The sequence below is a fragment of the Salmo salar genome, chromosome 29, assembly GCF_965601325.2.
Source record: "Salmo salar chromosome 29, fSalSal1, whole genome shotgun sequence".
In the NCBI taxonomy this organism is placed as follows: domain Eukaryota; kingdom Metazoa; phylum Chordata; class Actinopteri; order Salmoniformes; family Salmonidae; genus Salmo; species Salmo salar.
Genome location: NC_138319.1, coordinates 37,672,423 through 37,692,459, shown reverse-complemented (window position 1 = coordinate 37,692,459; position 20,037 = coordinate 37,672,423). Strand labels below are relative to the sequence as shown.

Sequence of the window (20,037 nt, the reverse complement as noted above, 5' to 3'; positions counted from 1 at the left end):
GTTGTCTGGGTTACATGTATAATATAATCTAGTTGTCTGGGTTACATGTATAATATAATCTAGTTGTCTGGGTTACATGTATAATATAATCTAGTTGTCTGGGTTACATGTATAATATAATCTGGTTGTCTGGGTTACAGGCATAATATAATCTAGTTGTCTGGGTTACATGTATAATATAATCTAGTTGTCTGGGTTACATGTATAATATAATCTAGTTGTCTTGGTTACATGTATAATTTAATCTAGTTGTCTGGGTTACATGTATAATATAATCTAGTTGTCTGGGTTACATGTATAATATAATGTAGTTGTCTGGGTTACATGTATAATATAATCTAGTTGTCTGGGTTACATGTATAATATAATCTAGTTGTCTGGGTTACATGTACAATATAATCTAGTTGTCTGGGTTACATGTATAATATAATCTAGTTGTCTGGGTTACATGTATAATATAATCTAGTTGTCTGGGTTACATGTATAATATAATCTAGTTGTCTTGGTTACATGTATAGTATAATCTAGTTGTCTTGGTTACATGTATAATATAATCTAGTTGTCTGGGTTACATGTATAATATAATTCAGTTGTCTGGGTTACATGTATAATATAATCTAGTTGTCTGGGTTACATGTACAATAGCATAATATAATCTAGTTATAGGTTAGGTGGGGGAGTAAGTCCGGAGCCTGAGCCACCTCCATAGTAGGGGGGGGGGGGGGGGGGGGTAGCACAAGAACTGTCCCTCCCTTTAATTTGGGATCATTCTTTTAAGGGTTATTTTTTGTGTAGGTGCATCGGGGGGGGGGGGGGGGGGGGGGGTACTGTCACGTCCTGACCAGTAATAGGGGTTATTTGTTATTGTAGTTTGGTCAGGACGTGGCAGGGGGTGTTTGTTTTATGTGGTTCGGGGTTTGTTGGGATATGTGTTTATGTAGAGGGGTGTTTGTTTAGAGTGTTCCGGGGTTTTGGTTAATGTTCGGTTAGTATATTTCTATGTTTTAGTCTAGTCTTTATATTTCTATGTTTAGTTGATGGGATTGACCTTCAATTGGAAGCAGCTGCTCTTCATTGCTTTTAATTGAAGGTCTTATTTAAGAGGGGTGTTTTTGTCATGGGATTTGTGGGAAGTTGTTGTTGCACTGCTGTGTTAGCGTGCAAAACCGTTCGTTCGTTCGTTCGTTCGTTCGTTCGTTCGTTCGTTCGTTCGTTCGTTCGTTCGTGTTCTGTTAATTAAGTGTTATAAATAAAATGGGCACTCAACCCGCTGCGCCTTGGTCCAGTATATACGACGATCGTTACAAGTATAGTATAATCTAGTTGTCTTGGTTACATGTACAATAGTATAGTATAATCTAGTTGTCTGGGGTGTAGACTAGTGAGGTTGACATCAGATTTAATTACTGCGTTCTGTTGTTGGAGTCTTTCGGACACATGCGGACGCGCATATAATGAATATTAATAGGAATGGTACATTTCTCTCCAAAGGGTTCTAATGCTGACGCACTTCTTAGACTGACGGTTACGGTGATCTGGAGCCGAATCTAAAGCTCTAACGAGTAGCTCGGAGTCAATCATTCACTGCCCGTGCTCAACGGATAGACGAAGTGCAGCGCTTTCTCTTTTCTGTCATGCTGCCCACGGTAAATAGGAGCGAAACGCGACAGCCGCTGTACACGCGCACACACACACATTCATCCTAGAATCAGACCCACGGCCGCGCTCCCTCCCTCCCTCCCTCCCACTCACCAAGTTTTCATCGCTGTCTTGTTCATTCCGGTGCCAGGGACCAACTCGATGTGCCATGACAGAAAAATGCTCTGTGAATATTACCGGCAATGCATTTTTTAACAAGCATGAGTGGCAGTAGGAGACATGTGGTGATGACCGGAGTTGTTATGGTCAGGCTGTTGCTCTAGGCTAGGGCGGAGAAGGCTGCATGAATGGCAGGGCTTTCTCTCCTCAGTGAAGTGATTTGTTAAATGTTCTTTCCTCTACCTTTGACGAACATGCTTTATTTTCAGCTGGTGATCATGACGGGGACGGTCATGCTAGCGTACTACTTCGAGTACACGGACACGTTCAACGTGCACGTCCAAGGGTTCTTCTGCTATGACAATGCCTACGTGAAGCCTTACCTCGGACCGGAGGAGTCCAGCGCGATCCCACCGACTTTACTGTATGCGCTCGTGGCAGTGGTCCCTACACTTGTGGTGAGTTGATCTATATTCCCTATTTCTATGATGGGTGTGTATTGGAATAGACTGCAGAATAATATATTAATGGTCATAGATTAGTTTCTGTTAAAATAGAGTTTACATTTCGTGACCAATTATATGTTGATAGGCAATGAAATTGCATATGAAAATACACTGAGCGTAGACTATAAATCACAATACTCGCTGACAGCAATTGATTCCTGTCTCGAGTTGCCACTGCAAGCAATTACTGTACACATGTTGATTCCGACTGGTATTTCACGTTACTGACACCTTATGTACTTTGTATCTTTATATCAGGGTTGATGAATTCATAGATATAAAAGTCCTAGATCGAACATACAAATTAGTTATGTAGTCTGTGCACGGCTAGAAGTCTGAAGTCAATGGTGGCACAACACACACTTGGGAAAAACTGACATTTTAATCAGATTTAGAAACATAGCCTCCGATTTAAAAGTTTCCCTGGGCTCAACTAGACCACCCTGTGAGGTATGCAGTCGTTGATACATGACATGCTTCATTACATCCCTGTTCTAGATTACTTCATTACAGCCCTGTTCTAGATGACATCATCACAGCCCTGTTATAGATGACATCATCACAGCCCTGTTATAGATGACATCATCACAGCCCTGTTATAATGACATCATTAAGGCCCTGTTCTAGATGACATCATTACAGCCCTGTTCTAGATGACATCATTACAGCCCTGTTCTAGATGACTTCATTACATCCCTGTTCTAGATTACTTCATTACAGCCCTGTTCTAGATGACATCATTACAGCCCTGTTATAGATGACTTCATTACAGCCCTGTTCTAGATGACATCATCACAGCCCTGTTCTAGATGACATCATCACAGCCCTGTTCTAGATGACATCATCACAGCCCTGTTCTAGATGACATCATCACAGCCCTGTTATAGATGACATCATCACAGCCCTGTTATAGATGACATCATCACAGCCCTGTTATAGATGACATCATCACAGCCCTGTTATAGATGACATCATCACAGCCCTGTTCTAGATGACTTCATCACAGCCCTGTTCTAGATGACATCATCACAGCCCTGTTATAGATGACTTCATTACAGCCCTGTTCTAGATGACATCATCACAGCCCTGTTCTAGATGACATCATTACAGCCCTGTTCTAGATGACATCATCACAGCCCTGTTCTAGATGACATCATCACAGCCCTGTTCTAGATGACATCATCACAGCCCTGTTATAGATGACATCATCACAGCCCTGTTATAGATGACATCATCACAGCCCTGTTCTAGATGACATCATTACAGCCCTGTTCTAGATGACATCATTACAGCCCTGTTCTAGATGACATCATTACAGCCCTGTTCTAGATGACATCATCACAGCCCTGTTCTAGATGACATCATCACAGCCCTGTTCTAGATGACATCATCACAGCCCTGTTCTAGATGACTTCATTACAGCCCTGTTCTAGATGACTTCATTACAGCCCTGTTCTAGATGACTTCATTACAGCCCTGTTCTAGATGACATCATCACAGCCCTGTTCTAGATGACTTCATTACAGCCCTGTTCTAGATGACTTCATTACAGCCCTGTTCTAGATGACATCATTACAGCCCTGTTCTAGATGACATCATTACAGCCCTGTTCTAGATGACATCATTACAGCCCTGTTCTAGATGACTTCATTACAGCCCTGTTCTAGATGACATCATTACAGCCCTGTTCTAGATGACTTCATCACAGCCCTGTTATAGATGACATCATCACAGCCCTGTTATAGATGACATCATCACAGCCCTGTTATAGATGACATCATCACAGCCCTGTTCTAGATGACATCATCACAGCCCTGTTCTAGATGACATCATCACAGCCCTGTTATAGATGACATCATCACAGCCCTGTTATAGATGACATCATCACAGCCCTGTTATAGATGACATCATCACAGCCCTGTTCTAGATGACATCATCACAGCCCTGTTCTAGATGACATCATCACAGCCTTGTTCTAGATGACATCATCACAGCCTTGTTCTAGATGACATCATTACAGCCCTGTTATAGATGACTTCATTACAGCCCTGTTCTAGATGACTTCATTACAGCCCTGTTCTAGATGACATCATCACAGCCCTGTTCTAGATGACATCATCACAGCCTTGTTCTAGATGACATCATCACAGCCCTGTTCTAGATGACATCATTACAGCCCTGTTCTAGATGACATCATTACAGCCCTGTTCTAGATGACATCATTACAGCCCTGTTCTAGATGACATCATTACAGCCCTGTTATAGATGACTTCATTACAGCCCTGTTATAGATGACATCATCACAGCCCTGTTCTAGATGACATCATCACAGCCCTGTTCTAGATGACATCATCACAGCCCTGTTCTAGATGACATCATCACAGCCCTGTTATAGATGACATCATCACAGCCCTGTTATAGATGACATCATCACAGCCCTGTTCTAGATGACATCATCACAGCCCTGTTCTAGATGACATCATCACAGCCCTGTTCTAGATGACATCATCACAGCCTTGTTCTAGATGACATCATCACAGCCTTGTTCTAGATGACATCATCACAGCCTTGTTCTAGATGACATCATTACAGCCCTGTTCTAGATGACATCATTACAGCCCTGTTCTAGATGACTTCATTACAGCCCTGTTCTAGATGACTTCATTACAGCCCTGTTCTAGATGACTTCATTACAGCCCTGTTCTAGATGACATCATTACAGCCCTGTTCTAGATGACATCATCACAGCCCTGTTCTACATGACATCATCACAGCCCTGTTCTAGATGACATCATTACAGCCCTGTAAGAGATGACATCATTACAGCCCTGTTAGAGATGACATCATTACAGCCCTGTTCTAGATGACATCATTAAAGCCCTGTTCTAGATGACATCATTACAGCCCTGTTCTAGATGACTTCATTACAGCCCTGTTCTAGATGACTTCATTACAGCCCTGTTCTAGATGACATCATTACAGCCCTGTTCTAGATGACTTCATTACAGCCCTGTTCTAGATGACTTCATTACAGCCCTGTTCTAGATGACATCATTACAGCCCTGTTCTAGTTGACTTCATTACAGCCCTGTTCTAGATGACTTCATTACAGCCCTGTTCTAGATGACATCATTACAGCCCTGTTCTAGATGACTTCATTACAGCCCTGTTCTAGATGACTTCATTACAATGTACCAGGGAGTAGATAATAACATGGCTATATACAGGGAGTACCGGGTAATAACATGGCTATATACAGGGAGTACCGGGTAATAACATGGCTATATACAGGGAGTACCGGGTAATAACATGGCTATATACAGGGAGTACCGGGTAATAACATGGTTATATACAGGGGGTACCGGGTAATAACATGGCTATATAGAGGGAGTACCAGGTAATAACATGGTTATATACAGGGAGTACCGGGTAATAACATGGCTATATACAAGAGTCCAATGTGCGCAGAGTCCAATGTGCGCGTGTGGGTAGAGTCCAATGTGATGTAGGGTAGAGTCAGTGTAAGATTGTTTGTTGTAAAAAAGGTAAATGCAGGTAGTCCCGGTAGCCATTTGATTAGCTGTTTAACAGCCTGGTGTAGCAGCCTGGTGTAGCAGCCTGGTTTAGCAGTCTTATGGCTTGGCTGTAGAAGCTGTTCAGGTTCCTGTTGGTTCCAGACTTGGCACTCCGGTACCGCTTGCCGTGCAGTAGCAGAGAGAACAGTCTATGACTGGGGTGGATGGAGTCTTTGACAATTCTTTGGGCCTTCCTCTGACACCGCCTGGTATAGAAGTCCTGGATGGCAGCGCCAACACTTTACATGTTTCATTTATATTTTTTGTTCAGTATAGATGAAAAAAACTCTCTTGTTAAATAGTATGGTCTACAGCTTATCATGAGGTATTCTAACTCGGGCGAGCGGAAACATCAAGACTTTAATATTTAATATTAGAGATGTTAACAGTTGTTAACAAAGTGACCCGCCCCATCCTTGAGTTTTACAAGACTCTGCCGTCCTGTCCTGCCGATGCGTAGAAAAACCAGCTAGATTCATATTTACCTTGTCCTCGTTCAGCCAACTGGCTCTATATCTAGAAACCCTCTCTTGCAAGACAGTGTAGAATAACACATCAGGTATAACAATAATACCTTGGTTATTTTTGACTCTTATAACCCCAGCTGCTGAGCGTAGGAGGTATGTCTAATGATCACATTTTGTAATATCTTTAAGGTTTAATAATGCCTATGAGATAAGATGTTGGGTGTCGAGTTTACATATTTGAAAACTGTTGAAAATGAAAAATGATGGTTCTTTCTGCAAGCCCAACCTGTAAGCCAAAACCAATAGAATGTCTGGCCACTGTTTTCCATGCATTATGACATGCATTCATGTCGCTGCAGAGGACGTTTGAGCATTTGATTGGCAGAATGCACATAGGGGAAATTACCCTTTACCCAACTGCGTTTGTTTCCTTATTCAAGAAAGAGATTATCACTTTTCACTGGCATGAAACAGACAGATTCTATGGATGTGGGTGAAGGCTGCTGCTCCACAGGATCCTCTGTTGGACTGAGTGTCGAGGACCCGAATGGTTGTCAGTCATATCTAACTCCTCTTTCATGTAATGTTTCGACTGGGCGTCTCCAGTCTCCATTCAGACATGCGTTGGGATTTCATGTACATATTTCAGATCCCGTCAACCATATTTCAAATAAAAAACTAATTTTAAAAAAAAAAAAGGTTATTTTCTCTCCGTCAGTGTTAAGCCATGGTGTTGTGATATAGGGCCACAAACATATCTCTGTGTTGTGATATAGGGCTACAAACATATCTCTGTGTTGTGATATAGGGCTACAAACATATCTCTGTGTTGTGATATAGGGCCACAAACATATCTCTGTGTTGTGATATAGGGCTACAAACATATCTCTGTGTTGTGATATAGGGCTACAAACATATCTCTGTGTTGTGATATAGGGCTACAAACATATCTCTGTGTTGTGATATAGGGCCACAAACATATCTCTGTGTTGTGATATAGGGCCACAAACATATCTCTGTGTTGGGATATAGGGCCACAAACATATCTCTGTGTTGTGATATAGGGCCACAAACATATCTCTGTGTTGTGATATAGGGCCACAAACATATCTCTGTGTTGTGATATAGGGCCACAAACATATCTCTGTGTTGTGATATAGGGCCACAAACATATCTCTGTGTTGTATATCTCATCATTATATGACACTGACAACATAATTGGGTTTTGTTGGTAACAACAACACCTGTCCACATTTCCCAATAAACCATTAATTTTTATTTTTTTTAAACAACTGAAGGAAAGTGTCTGCAAGATGGAGGATGACCTAAAACAGAATCACATATTCATTTCCATCCCTGGCTGGTGGAAAAACTCTCTACACATAGTGTGTGTGTGTGTGTGTGTGTGTGTGTGTGTGTGTGTGTGTGGTGATCTTCTATAAAGTAGTGTTAGCAGAAAATATATTGCCTCCTTAAAATGTGCTGTTTAGAGATTTCTTATTTGATTTACATTGGATGTAAATGTACTACAGTTTATTAGACACATAGGTTTGCCTACTGTATGTACAGTAAATAGACACTCTTAAACTGTTAGACGCTACAGCCTTTCTAGATTGATCCGGGCAGTTGCAGTGCATTATAATCCTCACGTATAACATGCGTAGTTTTACATTCAATCTGTTCAATTAAGAAATTGGTCCATTCCAGAACACTCCAGAAGTTGATCCATTTGTGTATTTTTTTTTTTTTAATCGCCTGACATTAAGATGTAAATACTCGTTCAGTTTACAAGTATTAGATTCTAAGTATTTATGGTGTGTGTGGATTATGCTTTTGTATTAGATCCCAAAAATATGACAACTAACATTCTGCTCGATTCTAAACAAAATACAACACATGCGCATACAAACACTGTGCCAGTGTGACGATCTTAAAGGGATACTTGTGGATGTTGGCAATGAAGCCCTTTATCTACTTCCCCAGAGAACGGATAAACTCATGGATACCATTTTGTATGTATCTACATCCAATACGTGGGAAGTTTGAGTTAGTTTTGCAGGTCAATCCTAGCTTAGCACAAAGACCGGAAGACTTTGGGTACGGGCTAAGATAGTTAGCATTGGCTCGTGAAACTAGCTCTGACTTCCTTCATACTGGACGCAAATACTTCAACATAGTATCCACAAGTTCATCTGGCTCTGGGGAAGTAGATAGTTCCACGTTATAATGTCATGCGTACAGGTACAGAGAAATGTCTTTCTTGTGAGCTCTTATCACAACAATGCAGTAATCAATAAGACTGTAGTACTATAAAATAAATTAAAGTAGAAACAAAACCACACAAGAAATGTAAATAAGAAGAACACGAGAAAGTAAGTAAACTATATACAGGGTCAGTAGCTATATACAGGGTCAGTAGCTATATACAGGGTCAGTAGTTATATACAGGGTCAGTTCCAGGGTCAGTAGCTATATACAGGGTCAGTAGCTATATACAGGGTCAGTAGCTATATACAGGGTCAGTTCCAGGGTCAGTAGCTATATACAGGGTCAGTAGCTATATACAGGGTCAGTAGTTATATACAGGGTCAGTAGCTATATACAGGGTCAGTAGCTATATACAGGGTCAGTTCCAGGGTCAGTAGCTATATACAGGCTCAGTAGCTATATACAGGGTCAGTAGCTATATACAGGGTCAGTAGTTATATACAGGGTCAGTAGCTATATACAGGGTCAGTAGCTATATACAGGGACAGTAGCTATATACAGGGACAGTAGCTATATACAGGGTCAGTAGCTATATACAGGGTCAGTAGCTATATACAGGGTCAGTAGCTATATACAGGGACAGTAGCTATATACAGGGTCAGTAGCTATATACAGGGTCAGTAGCTATATACAGGGTCAGTAGTTATATACAGGGTCAGTAGCTATATACAGGGTCATTATCTATATACAGGGTCAGTTCCAGGGTCAGTAGCTATATACAGGGTCAGTAGCTATATACAGGGTCAGTAGCTATATACAGGGACAGTAGCTATATACAGGGTCAGTAGCTATATACAGGGTCAGTAGCTATATACAGGGTCAGTAGTTATATACAGGGTCAGTAGCTATATACAGGGTCAGTATCTATATACAGGGTCAGTTCCAGGGTCAGTAGCTATATACAGGGTCAGTAGCTATATACAGGGTCAGTAGCTATATACAGGGTCAGTAGCTATATACAGGGTCAGTAGCTATATACAGGGACAGTAGCTATATACAGGGTCAGTAGCTATATACAGGGACAGTAGCTATATACAGGGACAGTAGCTATATACAGGGTCAGTTCCAGGGTCAGTAGCTATATACAGGGTCATTTCCAGGGTCAGTAGTTATATACAGGGTCAGTTCCAGGGTCAGTAGCTATATACAGGGTCAGTAGCTATATACAGGGTCAGTTCCAGGGTCAGTAGCTATATACAGGGTCAGTAGCTATATACAGGCTCAGTAGTTATATACAGGGTCAGTTCCAGGGTCAGTAGCTATATACAGGGACAGTAGTTATATACAGGGGCAGTAGCTATATACAGGGTCAGTAGCTATATACAGGGTCAGTAGCTATATACAGGGTCAGTAGCTATATACAGGGACAGTAGCTATATACAGGGTCAGTAGCTATATACAGGGACAGTAGCTATATACAGGGTCAGTAGCTATATACAGGGTCAGTAGTTATATACAGGGTCAGTTCCAGGGTCAGTAGCTATATACAGGGTCAGTAGCTATATACAGGGTCAGTTCCAGGGTCAGTAGCTATATAGAGGGTCAGTAGTTATATACGGGGTCAGTAGTTATATACAGGGTCAGTAGTTATTTTCAGGGACAGTAGCTATATACAGGGTCAGTAGTTATATACAGGGTCAGTTCCAGGGTCAGTAGCTATATACAGGGTCAGTAGCTATATACAGGGTCAGTAGTTATATACAGGGTCAGTAGCTATATACAGGGTCAGTAGCTATATACAGGGTCAGTTCCAGTGTCAGTAGCTATATACAGGGTCAGTAGCTATATACAGGGTCAGTAGCTATATACAGGGTCAGTAGCTATATACAGGGTCAGTAGTTATATACAGGGTCAGTAGCTATATACAGGGTCAGTAGCTATATACAGGGTCAGTTCCAGCATCTGTGCCAATACTATATTTACAATGTGCAGGGATAGATCCATAGATTAAGGCCTAATTCATTCATTTCAATGGACTGATTTCCTTATATGAACTGTAACTCAGTAAAATCATTGAAGTTGTTGCATGTTGTCTTTCTCCCTGAGTAAGAAACATCTCTCATTAACCACCACAGGTCTGTCTCCCTGAGTAAGAAACATCTCTCATTAACCACATTAATCACCACAGGTCTGTCTCCCTGAGTAAGAAACATCTCTCATTAACCACCACAGGTCTGTCTCCCTGAGTAAGAAACATCTCTCATTAACCACCACAGGTCTGTCTCCCTGAGTAAGAAACATCTCTCATTAACCACCACAGGTCTGTCTCCCTGAGTAAGAAACATCTCTCATTAACCACCACAGGTCTGTCTCCCTGAGTAAGAAACATCTCTCATTAACCACCACAGGTCTGTCTCCCTGAGTAAGAAACATCTCTCATTAACCACATTAACCACCACAGGTCTGTCTCCCTGAGTAAGAAACATCTCTCATTAACCACCACAGGTCTGTCTCACTTGGTAAGAAATGTCTCTCGTTGATCCACACGTTTGAAGCTTTCCTTTTCCCTTAATTATTTTATCCTCCGCTTTTGAAAGGGCAGAGCACGTACCCAAGCTGGTGTATGATGGTGGTGTCTGGTTCTGTCTGTACGGCTGGTTCTGTCTGTACGGCTGGTTCTGTCTGTACGGCTGGTTTTGTCTGTACGGCTGGTTTTGTATGTACGGCTGGTTTTGTCTGTACGGCTGGTTTTGTCTGTACGGCTGGTTCTGTCTGTACGGCTGGTTCTGTCTGTACGGCTGGTTCTGTTGGTCTGGCTGACTCTGTTGGTCTGGCTGGTTCTGAGGGGTCAAATACTTATTTCCCTCATTAAAATGCAAATCAATTTAGAACATTTTTGACATGCGTTTTTCTGGATTTGTTTGTAGTTATTCTGTGTCTCACTGTTCAAATAAACCTACCATTAAAATTCTAGACTGATCATTTCTTTGTCAGTGGGCAAACGTACAAAATCAGCAGGGGATCAAATACTTTTTTTCCCTCACTGTATCTTTATTTTTCTCCCACGTCGTGGAAGCTTGGCGTATTACAGTTACACTTTTTTTTTCTTGAATAGTTAATGTATGAACACAATAATTGGTGGCTGAAAACATTTTGGTCTTTGGTATTTCCCCCACACATACTACATTCAAAAGAAACATGATATAGTTTAATCAATTTACAATAGAAAGTAGTGTTTGAATTGGTTTTTGAATGAATCGTAGACCTATCATACATATGAAAAATACCTTTAGTTGAGTGTAGAGGGAAACATCACATTGTGCTTTAATGATAGTAGGTTATGTGCGCATCTGTTCATTCAGCAATTCCTCATCAGGGAGCTGGATGATGTGGCGAGGCTGATGCTTCAGCGAGAGCCAGGGTTGGTTTTTGATGTCCTTGAGACTTTCCGGCGGCGGCATGATGAGCCACCACCTGCACATGTACCAGGTGGTAACCTTGGTAACTGCAGGGAGACGCCTACAGACAGAGAGAGAGGAAGTGTTACGGTCAGGGACCAGACTTCTGTGTAAGCCAGCTGCCACATTTCACCCATTACCGCCTAGACAACGGATATTTACGTTTACACAAGCGGTATAGGTGTTGACGTGTTGGCAGTGGCTGATGCAGCAGAGCCTGGAGATGACTCCCGGGGAGTACCGGCATGCTGACTACACACAGTTTGTGATGTGGTAGCGTGGAGCCCTTGATGCAGGAAACCTGAGTTGTCATCCCCAGTTGATGTGTTTGGAAAATCAGGAACACTTGATCCCTATTCACAGAACACTAGGTTCCACACAGGGCGCTAGGATTCTCAAAGCGTGTCACATGATGACATACTAGTGTTATGTCCAAAGAGTGTCTGTTTGCCAGACACTTATTGGCATGATATTAGTATTGATATGTCACTTGCTGTGAACAGAACACATCCTCTCCCTCAATTTGCATTCTCCACACACAAACACCTGCCAGGTATGTCTTCAGGACATCAGTAACCTTCTTACTGGGCACACCATGTCATATCAAAGATTCTAGAAGGTTGTTCGTTTATTTCTTACCCAAAAGTATCATCACTGCATTTTCTCCCAGCACAACAAATGTTAAAATGGGAAAATGTCCAATTTTATTCATACATCTGAAAGTGAATAAATCATTTTACATTAGTTTGTTTTGCATATGTTTTTCTCTGGATATAAAGTTTTAAAACACACAATTTTACACATTTTAGACGGCGTTTGTCTATATTAGAAGTTGGTTACCATTGACATAATTTGTTGAAATGTCACCCTCAAAACAACAGCTAACACCAATGACTTGTGTGGAACCAGGCCTATGTAGATAAATGAGAACTTACTCCAAACCTTGCTATTCAAGGAGACATGGGATATCCAATGAAATAAGACATATGAAAGTGAAATAAGACAGAGGCATGAAATGATTAGGTTATGGTACCGATATTCCAGAGGAGTTTCCAACTGGGATATAAAACGCATAACTAATCCAGGACAAATGAACTCAATGACATATTTAAAGTGGTAATCAGCGAGTCGTCCATGACCCCAGGTTTCTCCCCCGCTTCTTGGTGTCTTCGAAACCAATGATTCGGTTTGCAAGTGATGTCACTTTTCTTGTGAAGAGGCTTTTAGGAGGAGCTGCTTGGCTGTGAGAGAGCATATAGATGCGAGAGAGAGGGAGAGAGCACTTGAGCATGAGGGAGTGTGCATGAGCGTGCGCCAGAGAGCTAGAATGTAAACAGCAGAGTTTACATTCTACTAGCTGCTAGCTAGTTGATAAACAGTAGAGAACCAGGATAGAAACAGTAGAGAACCAGGATAGAAACAGTAGAGAAACAGTAGAGAACCAATAGAGAACCAGTAGATAAACCAGTAGACAAAAAGTAGATAAACTGTAGAGAACCAGTAGACAAACCACTAGACAAAAAGTAGATAAACTGTAGAGAACCAGTAGATAAACTGTAGAGAACCAGTTGAGAACCAGTTGAGAACCAGTTGTGGTAGCAGGGACCGTGTTTTTTTTATTTTTTATGTTCTACTGAACAAGTATCATCATCAGTAATGTTATTAGTATTGGATCAACTCGACACGAAAAGAGAAGTGACAAAAAATTAGTTAAGTGCTGGGTTTCGTTACAAATGAAATAACAAAAGAGGTCGCAGACGACTCGCTGATTCCAGCTTTAAGATATTAAGATACAATGTGAACACGATCAAACGCAAGTTAACCCTTAGCTACCCAGAAAAATGGTAGCTATCCTAATGGGGAGGGAGAGGATCTGCTCTGTGTTGTTTCAATAGGCTACAATCACATTGTCACTCTTATTTTGTCTTCGAAACCAATGATTCGGTTTGCAAGTGATGTCACTTTTTTTGTGACGAGGCTTTTAGGAGGAGCTGCTTGGCAAATTGAATGGGGTGATCACGTGATGCTGGTGGGCCTTTAAGTAAGTAATGCGCTCTCAAAAGTATGGCCATATTTACACGCGCAAAGTAAACCTATGAAAATGGTCTGCCACTGCAGGCCCTCTGTACAGCATTATATCAATGCTAACTTCATCCCATTTCTTCGCTATGCCAGCTGTCCATGTGTGTGTTCCTGTCACCAGTCTGTGTGTGTGGCCTGATACATGGAGAAAGTGCTGTGTTTTGGGACTGGGACTGGGACTGGGAGGCAGGCAGGGAGGTCTCAGCCCTAGTTGCTTGATACTGGAGGCTTCAGAGGGGTCTTTAGAGAGGTCTAGCAGCAGGGGTCTTGGTCTATCAGGGCCTTTACTGTTAATAATCTAGAGATGTATTCCAACAGATACATCAGAACAAATATAATTGTTACTATGAGGGGCAAAGAATTATGTAGTGCAAAGAACTAAATTAAACCGCTTCATTGTAATGTACTTGGTGTAAAATGGTTTGAATGTATGTGGGTCTTTACCTGGGTTTCTCCAAGGGTTACTGAGCTAGAGAAGGTTTCTGTAGCTCCCGTATGGTCTCCAGGTTCACCCAATGCTAGGGGGGAGGGAAAGAAGTGTACCGATACCGTGAAATGATAAAAATACAACTATTCATTGACCGTATAGGAACTGTCTCCTACAGGCTTTGTTATAACTCACTCTGAGGTCTAATGCAATTATATTCCTGCCTTCCGTTTTTTACTTACCTAGGCCTCTTCTCAGTTCCTCAGTTGTTGGTGGAGGAATAGGGGGTAGGAGTCCAAGTCTTCTAGGGTCTTCAGGCCTTAAGGTTCTTCTCCTTGGCATCCCGCCGCCAGATTCCAACCCGCTTCCTCAAATTGTCTTCTTAGTCTTTAGTCTGTAGACACTCCAATGTTTAGCTTTTTAAATAAAATGTAAATACAGTCTTCTATAGCTATAAGTCAACAGAATTTGAGAGTATGCATCGTGTTATTAAATATAAACAATCTGACTACAACAGAACAAATAAGGTTGTGCATCACCTCCCCCATTGGTTTAGAGAAAGGCGATTGGAAGGTTTACATACACTGCAAATACACTTAGACGTTCCTGTTTATATTCAAGGACTACATTTTTCTTGCATCCCACAACCTTGCCTACTTCTTAATCGTATGGTAGAAGAAGGTCCACGGTCACCCTCCTCTGACCCTCTTCTCCGGTAGGTTTTGAAAAGGAGGCAAGGAGAGAGAGAGAGGATGTAAGCAATTCAGTAAATATTCATTTAGAAAGACCCCGTGGCCAATGTGTGAGTGCGAACAGGTGCGTTGGGCAGACTTGAAAAGTTCTGTTGTTCAAACACTTCCTTCTCTAACCTATCGACTTCAAATAGAGTTGGGACAGTAGATCTTGGTTCCATCTGTGTTCTGCCTGGCTGGTCTGTCCTTGTGGAAGATGTAATCTAGTGCTGCCAGCAGTGGCCTGGCCTCAGACTGGTGGTGAGAAGGAAAAAACGCTTGCTGGTGTTCTTCAGAATATGGTTCAGGTAGGACTCAAGATCGGGCTGTTGATCTGTAACAAACACAGACAAGTCATAATGACTGCGTCATCAAATCGACTAAATAGTAATCCTCCCCAACCATTACCCTAATGCAGGGTTTACCAGCCATTACCCTAATGCAGGGTTTACCAGACATTACCCTAATGCAGGGTTTACCAGCCATTACCCTAATGCAGGGTTTACCAGCCATTACCCTAATGCAGGGCTTACCAGCCATTACCCTAATGCAGGGTTTACCAGCGATTACCCTAATGCAGGGTTTACCAGCCATTACCCTAATGCAGGGTTTACCAGCCATTACCCTAATGCAGGGTTTACCAACCATTACCCTAATGCAGGGTTTACCAGCCATTACCCTAATGCAGGGTTTACCAGCCATTACCCTAATGCAGGGTTTACCAGCCATTACCCTAATGCAGGGTTTACCAGCCATTACCCTAATGCAGGGCTTACCAACCATTACCCTAATGCAGGGTTTACCAACCATCACCCTAATGCAGGGTTTACCAACCATCACCCTAATGCAGGGTTTACCAACCATCACCCTAATGCAGGGTTTACCAACCATTACCCTAATGCAGGGTTTACCAACCATCACCCTAATGCAGGGTTTACCAACCATTACCCTAATGCAGGGTTTACCAACCATTACCCTAATGGAGAGTTTCCCAACCATCACCCTAATGCAGGATTTACCAACCATCACCCTAATGAAGAGTTCCCCAACCATTACCCTAATGCAGGGTTTACCAACCATTACCCTAACGCAGGGTTTACCAACCATCACCCTAATGCAGGGTTCCCCAACCATTACCCTAATGCAGGGTTTACCAACCATCACCCTAATGGAGGGTTTACCAACCATCACCCTAAAGCAGGGTTTACCAACCATTACCCCTAATGGAGAGTTTCCCAACCATAGCTCACAGCTAAACACAATACAGTAAGTATATCAGTCAATCATAACACAAATGAGAGTAATAAATAAGACAAGATAAATATGACTTACAATAAACTCCTCATATGTGTCCTCCCTTTTACACCACCATCAACAGTGGTTGACTTCCTCCTTCATCCACAGGATGAGTTCTGCCTTTAATCTGTGATTGCCAATCTCCTTTATCCATAGGATGAGTTCTGCCTGGCCTTTAATCTGTGCTGATAACAATTACAACATCGTCGCAACATCGTCGCATCATAAAAGTAAAAAAAGATATACTGTAATATCTATAATGAAATACTCACTGCATGGATTTACTTGGCCAGGTTCGTTTTCTTTGCAACTGTGTATTTTTCTTTCTTTGTAACTCTGCCTCGAAGGCCAGCATCCCGGAGTCTCCTCACTGTGGGCTGAGACTTCCATTTCCAGACGCCATTGTCTTTAGGGCAGATCTGTAAGATAAAGACTTCAATAGTTTCCATACTACCATATATATATGAGACACAACCTGGATAAAAAAAATATATACTAAATATAATATAAAATATTATATCCAAATTATAATCTAAAAATACACACTATTACAGCTTTTGTTTTTACAAATACATTTGCTCAAGAATCCTTACTTTTGGTGGATGCCAACCAATGTTTAAATAGCACAGGAAGTTCAAAGATACAAGTCTGACGTTCTTCATTGCATGTAGAGAAGTACAACAAACCAACGTTAGGATTGGATTAACTCACCCATTCAATGATGCTTTCTGTGCCTCTCCAATTGATGGGCACTGATCAACAGGCAGCACAAGAGAGTTAATCAGATCTATTGAACTGACTTCTGAAGTGATGGATGTATGCTTGCCAATGATGTCATCCTCACAAATCACTTGATGTGGGGCAGGCGTGTCCGTGGACGGTGGGGCGTCTGTCTGTGGACGGTGGCGCGTCTGTTTGTGGACGGAGGCGCGTCTGTGGCAGAAGAGTCTTCTAAAAGGATGGAGTCATGCACTGTCTCTTCCACACTGATGACCGGTAGTCTATCAATGGCCAGCGGTAGATGGAGAGATTCACCCATTCTGTTTTAACACCTAGAAAATTATGTGGATACATTTCTTTCGAAAAATGGTACAGATGTAGCATAAAATGCAAATGTAAAAATGTATACATAGCTAAAGGCATAGAATGATAAACATACCGAACACCCCGAGTTGCTGTCCCCGGAATCTTCAAACTCGTCAGACTCCTCTTCGTCAGTATCTTCATTCACCTGTGATTTCTTTGAGGGACTCCAGGTCTCATCAGCACCAATTTCATCATCCCAATCGATTCAATCACAAATAAGACAGAATAATATTATAAAGGTAAATTCTAAATACAAACAACAAAAGTACACTAGCACATCACAAATACCAAGAACAATGTTACACTTCCACACTGTTCATTAGGGCATTGACCTCATCTTCATTTACTTCTACGGTCTGTTCGGAGATGCTCATATACATCAGGCTAAATAGAACATAACAAAAAAGTAAATTGACTGAATAGGATATGGCAATACACATATAGGGTGATAATGTCTGGGAATGGTTAACTGAAAAAGACTTTAGTGTAGCCTGTTGCCTCCATGGTACTCCCATCTAGCTCAACCCCTCCAGGCTCCTCCCATCTAGCTCAACCCCTCCAGGCTCCTCCCATCTAGCTCAACCCCTCCAGGCTCCTCCCATCTAGCTCAACCCCTCCAGGCTCCTCCCATCTAGCGCAACCCCTCCAGGCTCCTCCCATCTAGCTCAACCCCTCCAGGCTCCTCCCATCTAGCTCAACCACTCCAGGTTCCTCCACAGTGCTCTCATCTAGCTCAACCCCTCCACGGTGCTCTCATCTAGCTCAACCCCTCCAGGCTCCTCCACGGTGCTCTCATCTAGCTCAACCCCTCCAGGCTCCTCCCATCTAGCTCAACCCCTCCAGGCTTCTCCAGGCTCCTCCCATCTAGCTCAATCACTCCAGGCTCCTCCCATCTAGCGCAACCTCTCCAGGCTCCTCCCATCTAGCTCAACCTCTCCAGGCTCCTCCCATCTAGCTCAACCTCTCCAGGCTCCTCCCATCTAGCTCAACCCCTCCAGGCTCCTCCCATCTAGCTCAACCTCTCCAGGCTCCTCCCATCTAGCTCAACCCCTCCAGGCTCCTCCCATCTAGCTCAACCCCTCCAGGCTCCTCCCATCTAGCTCAACCCCTCCAGGCTCGTCGAGAAACTCATCCCCCCTTTAGAAAAAGACAGTCGGTTATACTCCAAGCATATAGTATCTTCATTACTGGCAAACATTTTGAACACTAGAGATGGAGACATGACAGTACCAGAGAGACACACCCACTGAAAGAAGGCAGGGTCAAAGAAAGGGACACAAAAGCAGAGAAACCAACCAGAAATGATTCACACACAAGAAAGTTCACACTACCCAATAGCCATCATTGAAAGGAATAGGAAAAAGATATCTAGCTATTCTCCTATTGAAATGAAGCATGTGCTCTCACTTATCTGACAGCGTGGTGCTGGACGCCACTCCAATGCTTGATAAAGCAGGTAGCGGTAACACTTACATTGGAGTGGATTGTTGTGTGTCCTTTTCATAACTCAATTTTTTTATTTTGGGCATGTCCCATTGTTAAATCACATGATATGTATTTCACAAAACCTAGCTAACTCTCTAATGTATGTCACAAAACCTAGCTCACTCGCTAATGTATGTCACAAAACCTAGCTCACTCGCTAATGTATGTCACAAAACCTAGCTCACTCGCTAATGTATGTCACAAAACCTAGCTCACTCGCTTGTAAACTCTCTACCAAGCCACATAATGTTAGCTAGCAACTTTACTGCCAAGCACCATTACAGTTCTATCACTGTCGAACAGAGAAATGCACGTGAAACGTTAGCGTAGCGTTTAGCTAGCCGTCAACAAAACGTGAGTATGTTCTAAATGATCATGACTCTCATAAACACACATGCTGATGTCAATATCTGTCACGTCCTGACCATAGAAAGCTGTTATTTTCTATGGTAGAGTAGGTCAGGGTGTGACAGTTTTTTTTTCTAGTTTTGTATTTCTATGTTGGTTTTGTTTGGGATGATCTCCAATTAGAGGCAGCTGGTCCTCGTTGTCTCTAATTGCAGATCATACTTAAGTAGGGGTTTTTTTCCACCTGGGTTTGTGGGAGATTGTTTTTTGAGTAGTGTATGTTTCACCTCTGCGTCACGGTTTGTTGTTTTGTTCTTTAGTTTAAGTATCGCATAGTTTCAGTGTAAATAAAATGTGGAACGACACACACACTGCACTTCGGTCCGCTTCTCTTTGTGACAATATCCTGACTGGTTTTATTTATCAAGACAGCCATATCATTTAGAAAGCGTAAAGCTAACCCGGATTCTCCATTCACAAACATCACAGTTAGCTAGCTACTAGCTGACGCAACGTCATGGTAAAGTTACCTGTCAAGCGGAAAACAGGCCATCTCTGCTTCAGACTTTTTAGGGCCCTAACTTCTCTCCAGTGATTCAAATTGTTACCT

The 20,037-nt window shown here is 42.2% G+C and overlaps 1 protein-coding gene across 1 annotated transcript in view; it reads left to right on the top strand.

The window, feature by feature from the left end:
* The first annotated feature begins 1,792 nt into the window (after positions 1-1,792).
* LOC106590655 (phospholipid phosphatase-related protein type 5-like) overlaps positions 1,793-20,037 on the top strand; it is a 69,061-nt gene continuing 50,816 nt past the window's right edge. Inside the window, exon 1 of the mRNA XM_045710981.2 lies at positions 1,793-2,216. Within this exon, the coding sequence (XP_045566937.2) occupies positions 1,986-2,216 (231 nt within the window). The 5' untranslated portion in view covers positions 1,793-1,985. The remainder of the gene's footprint in view (positions 2,217-20,037) is intronic.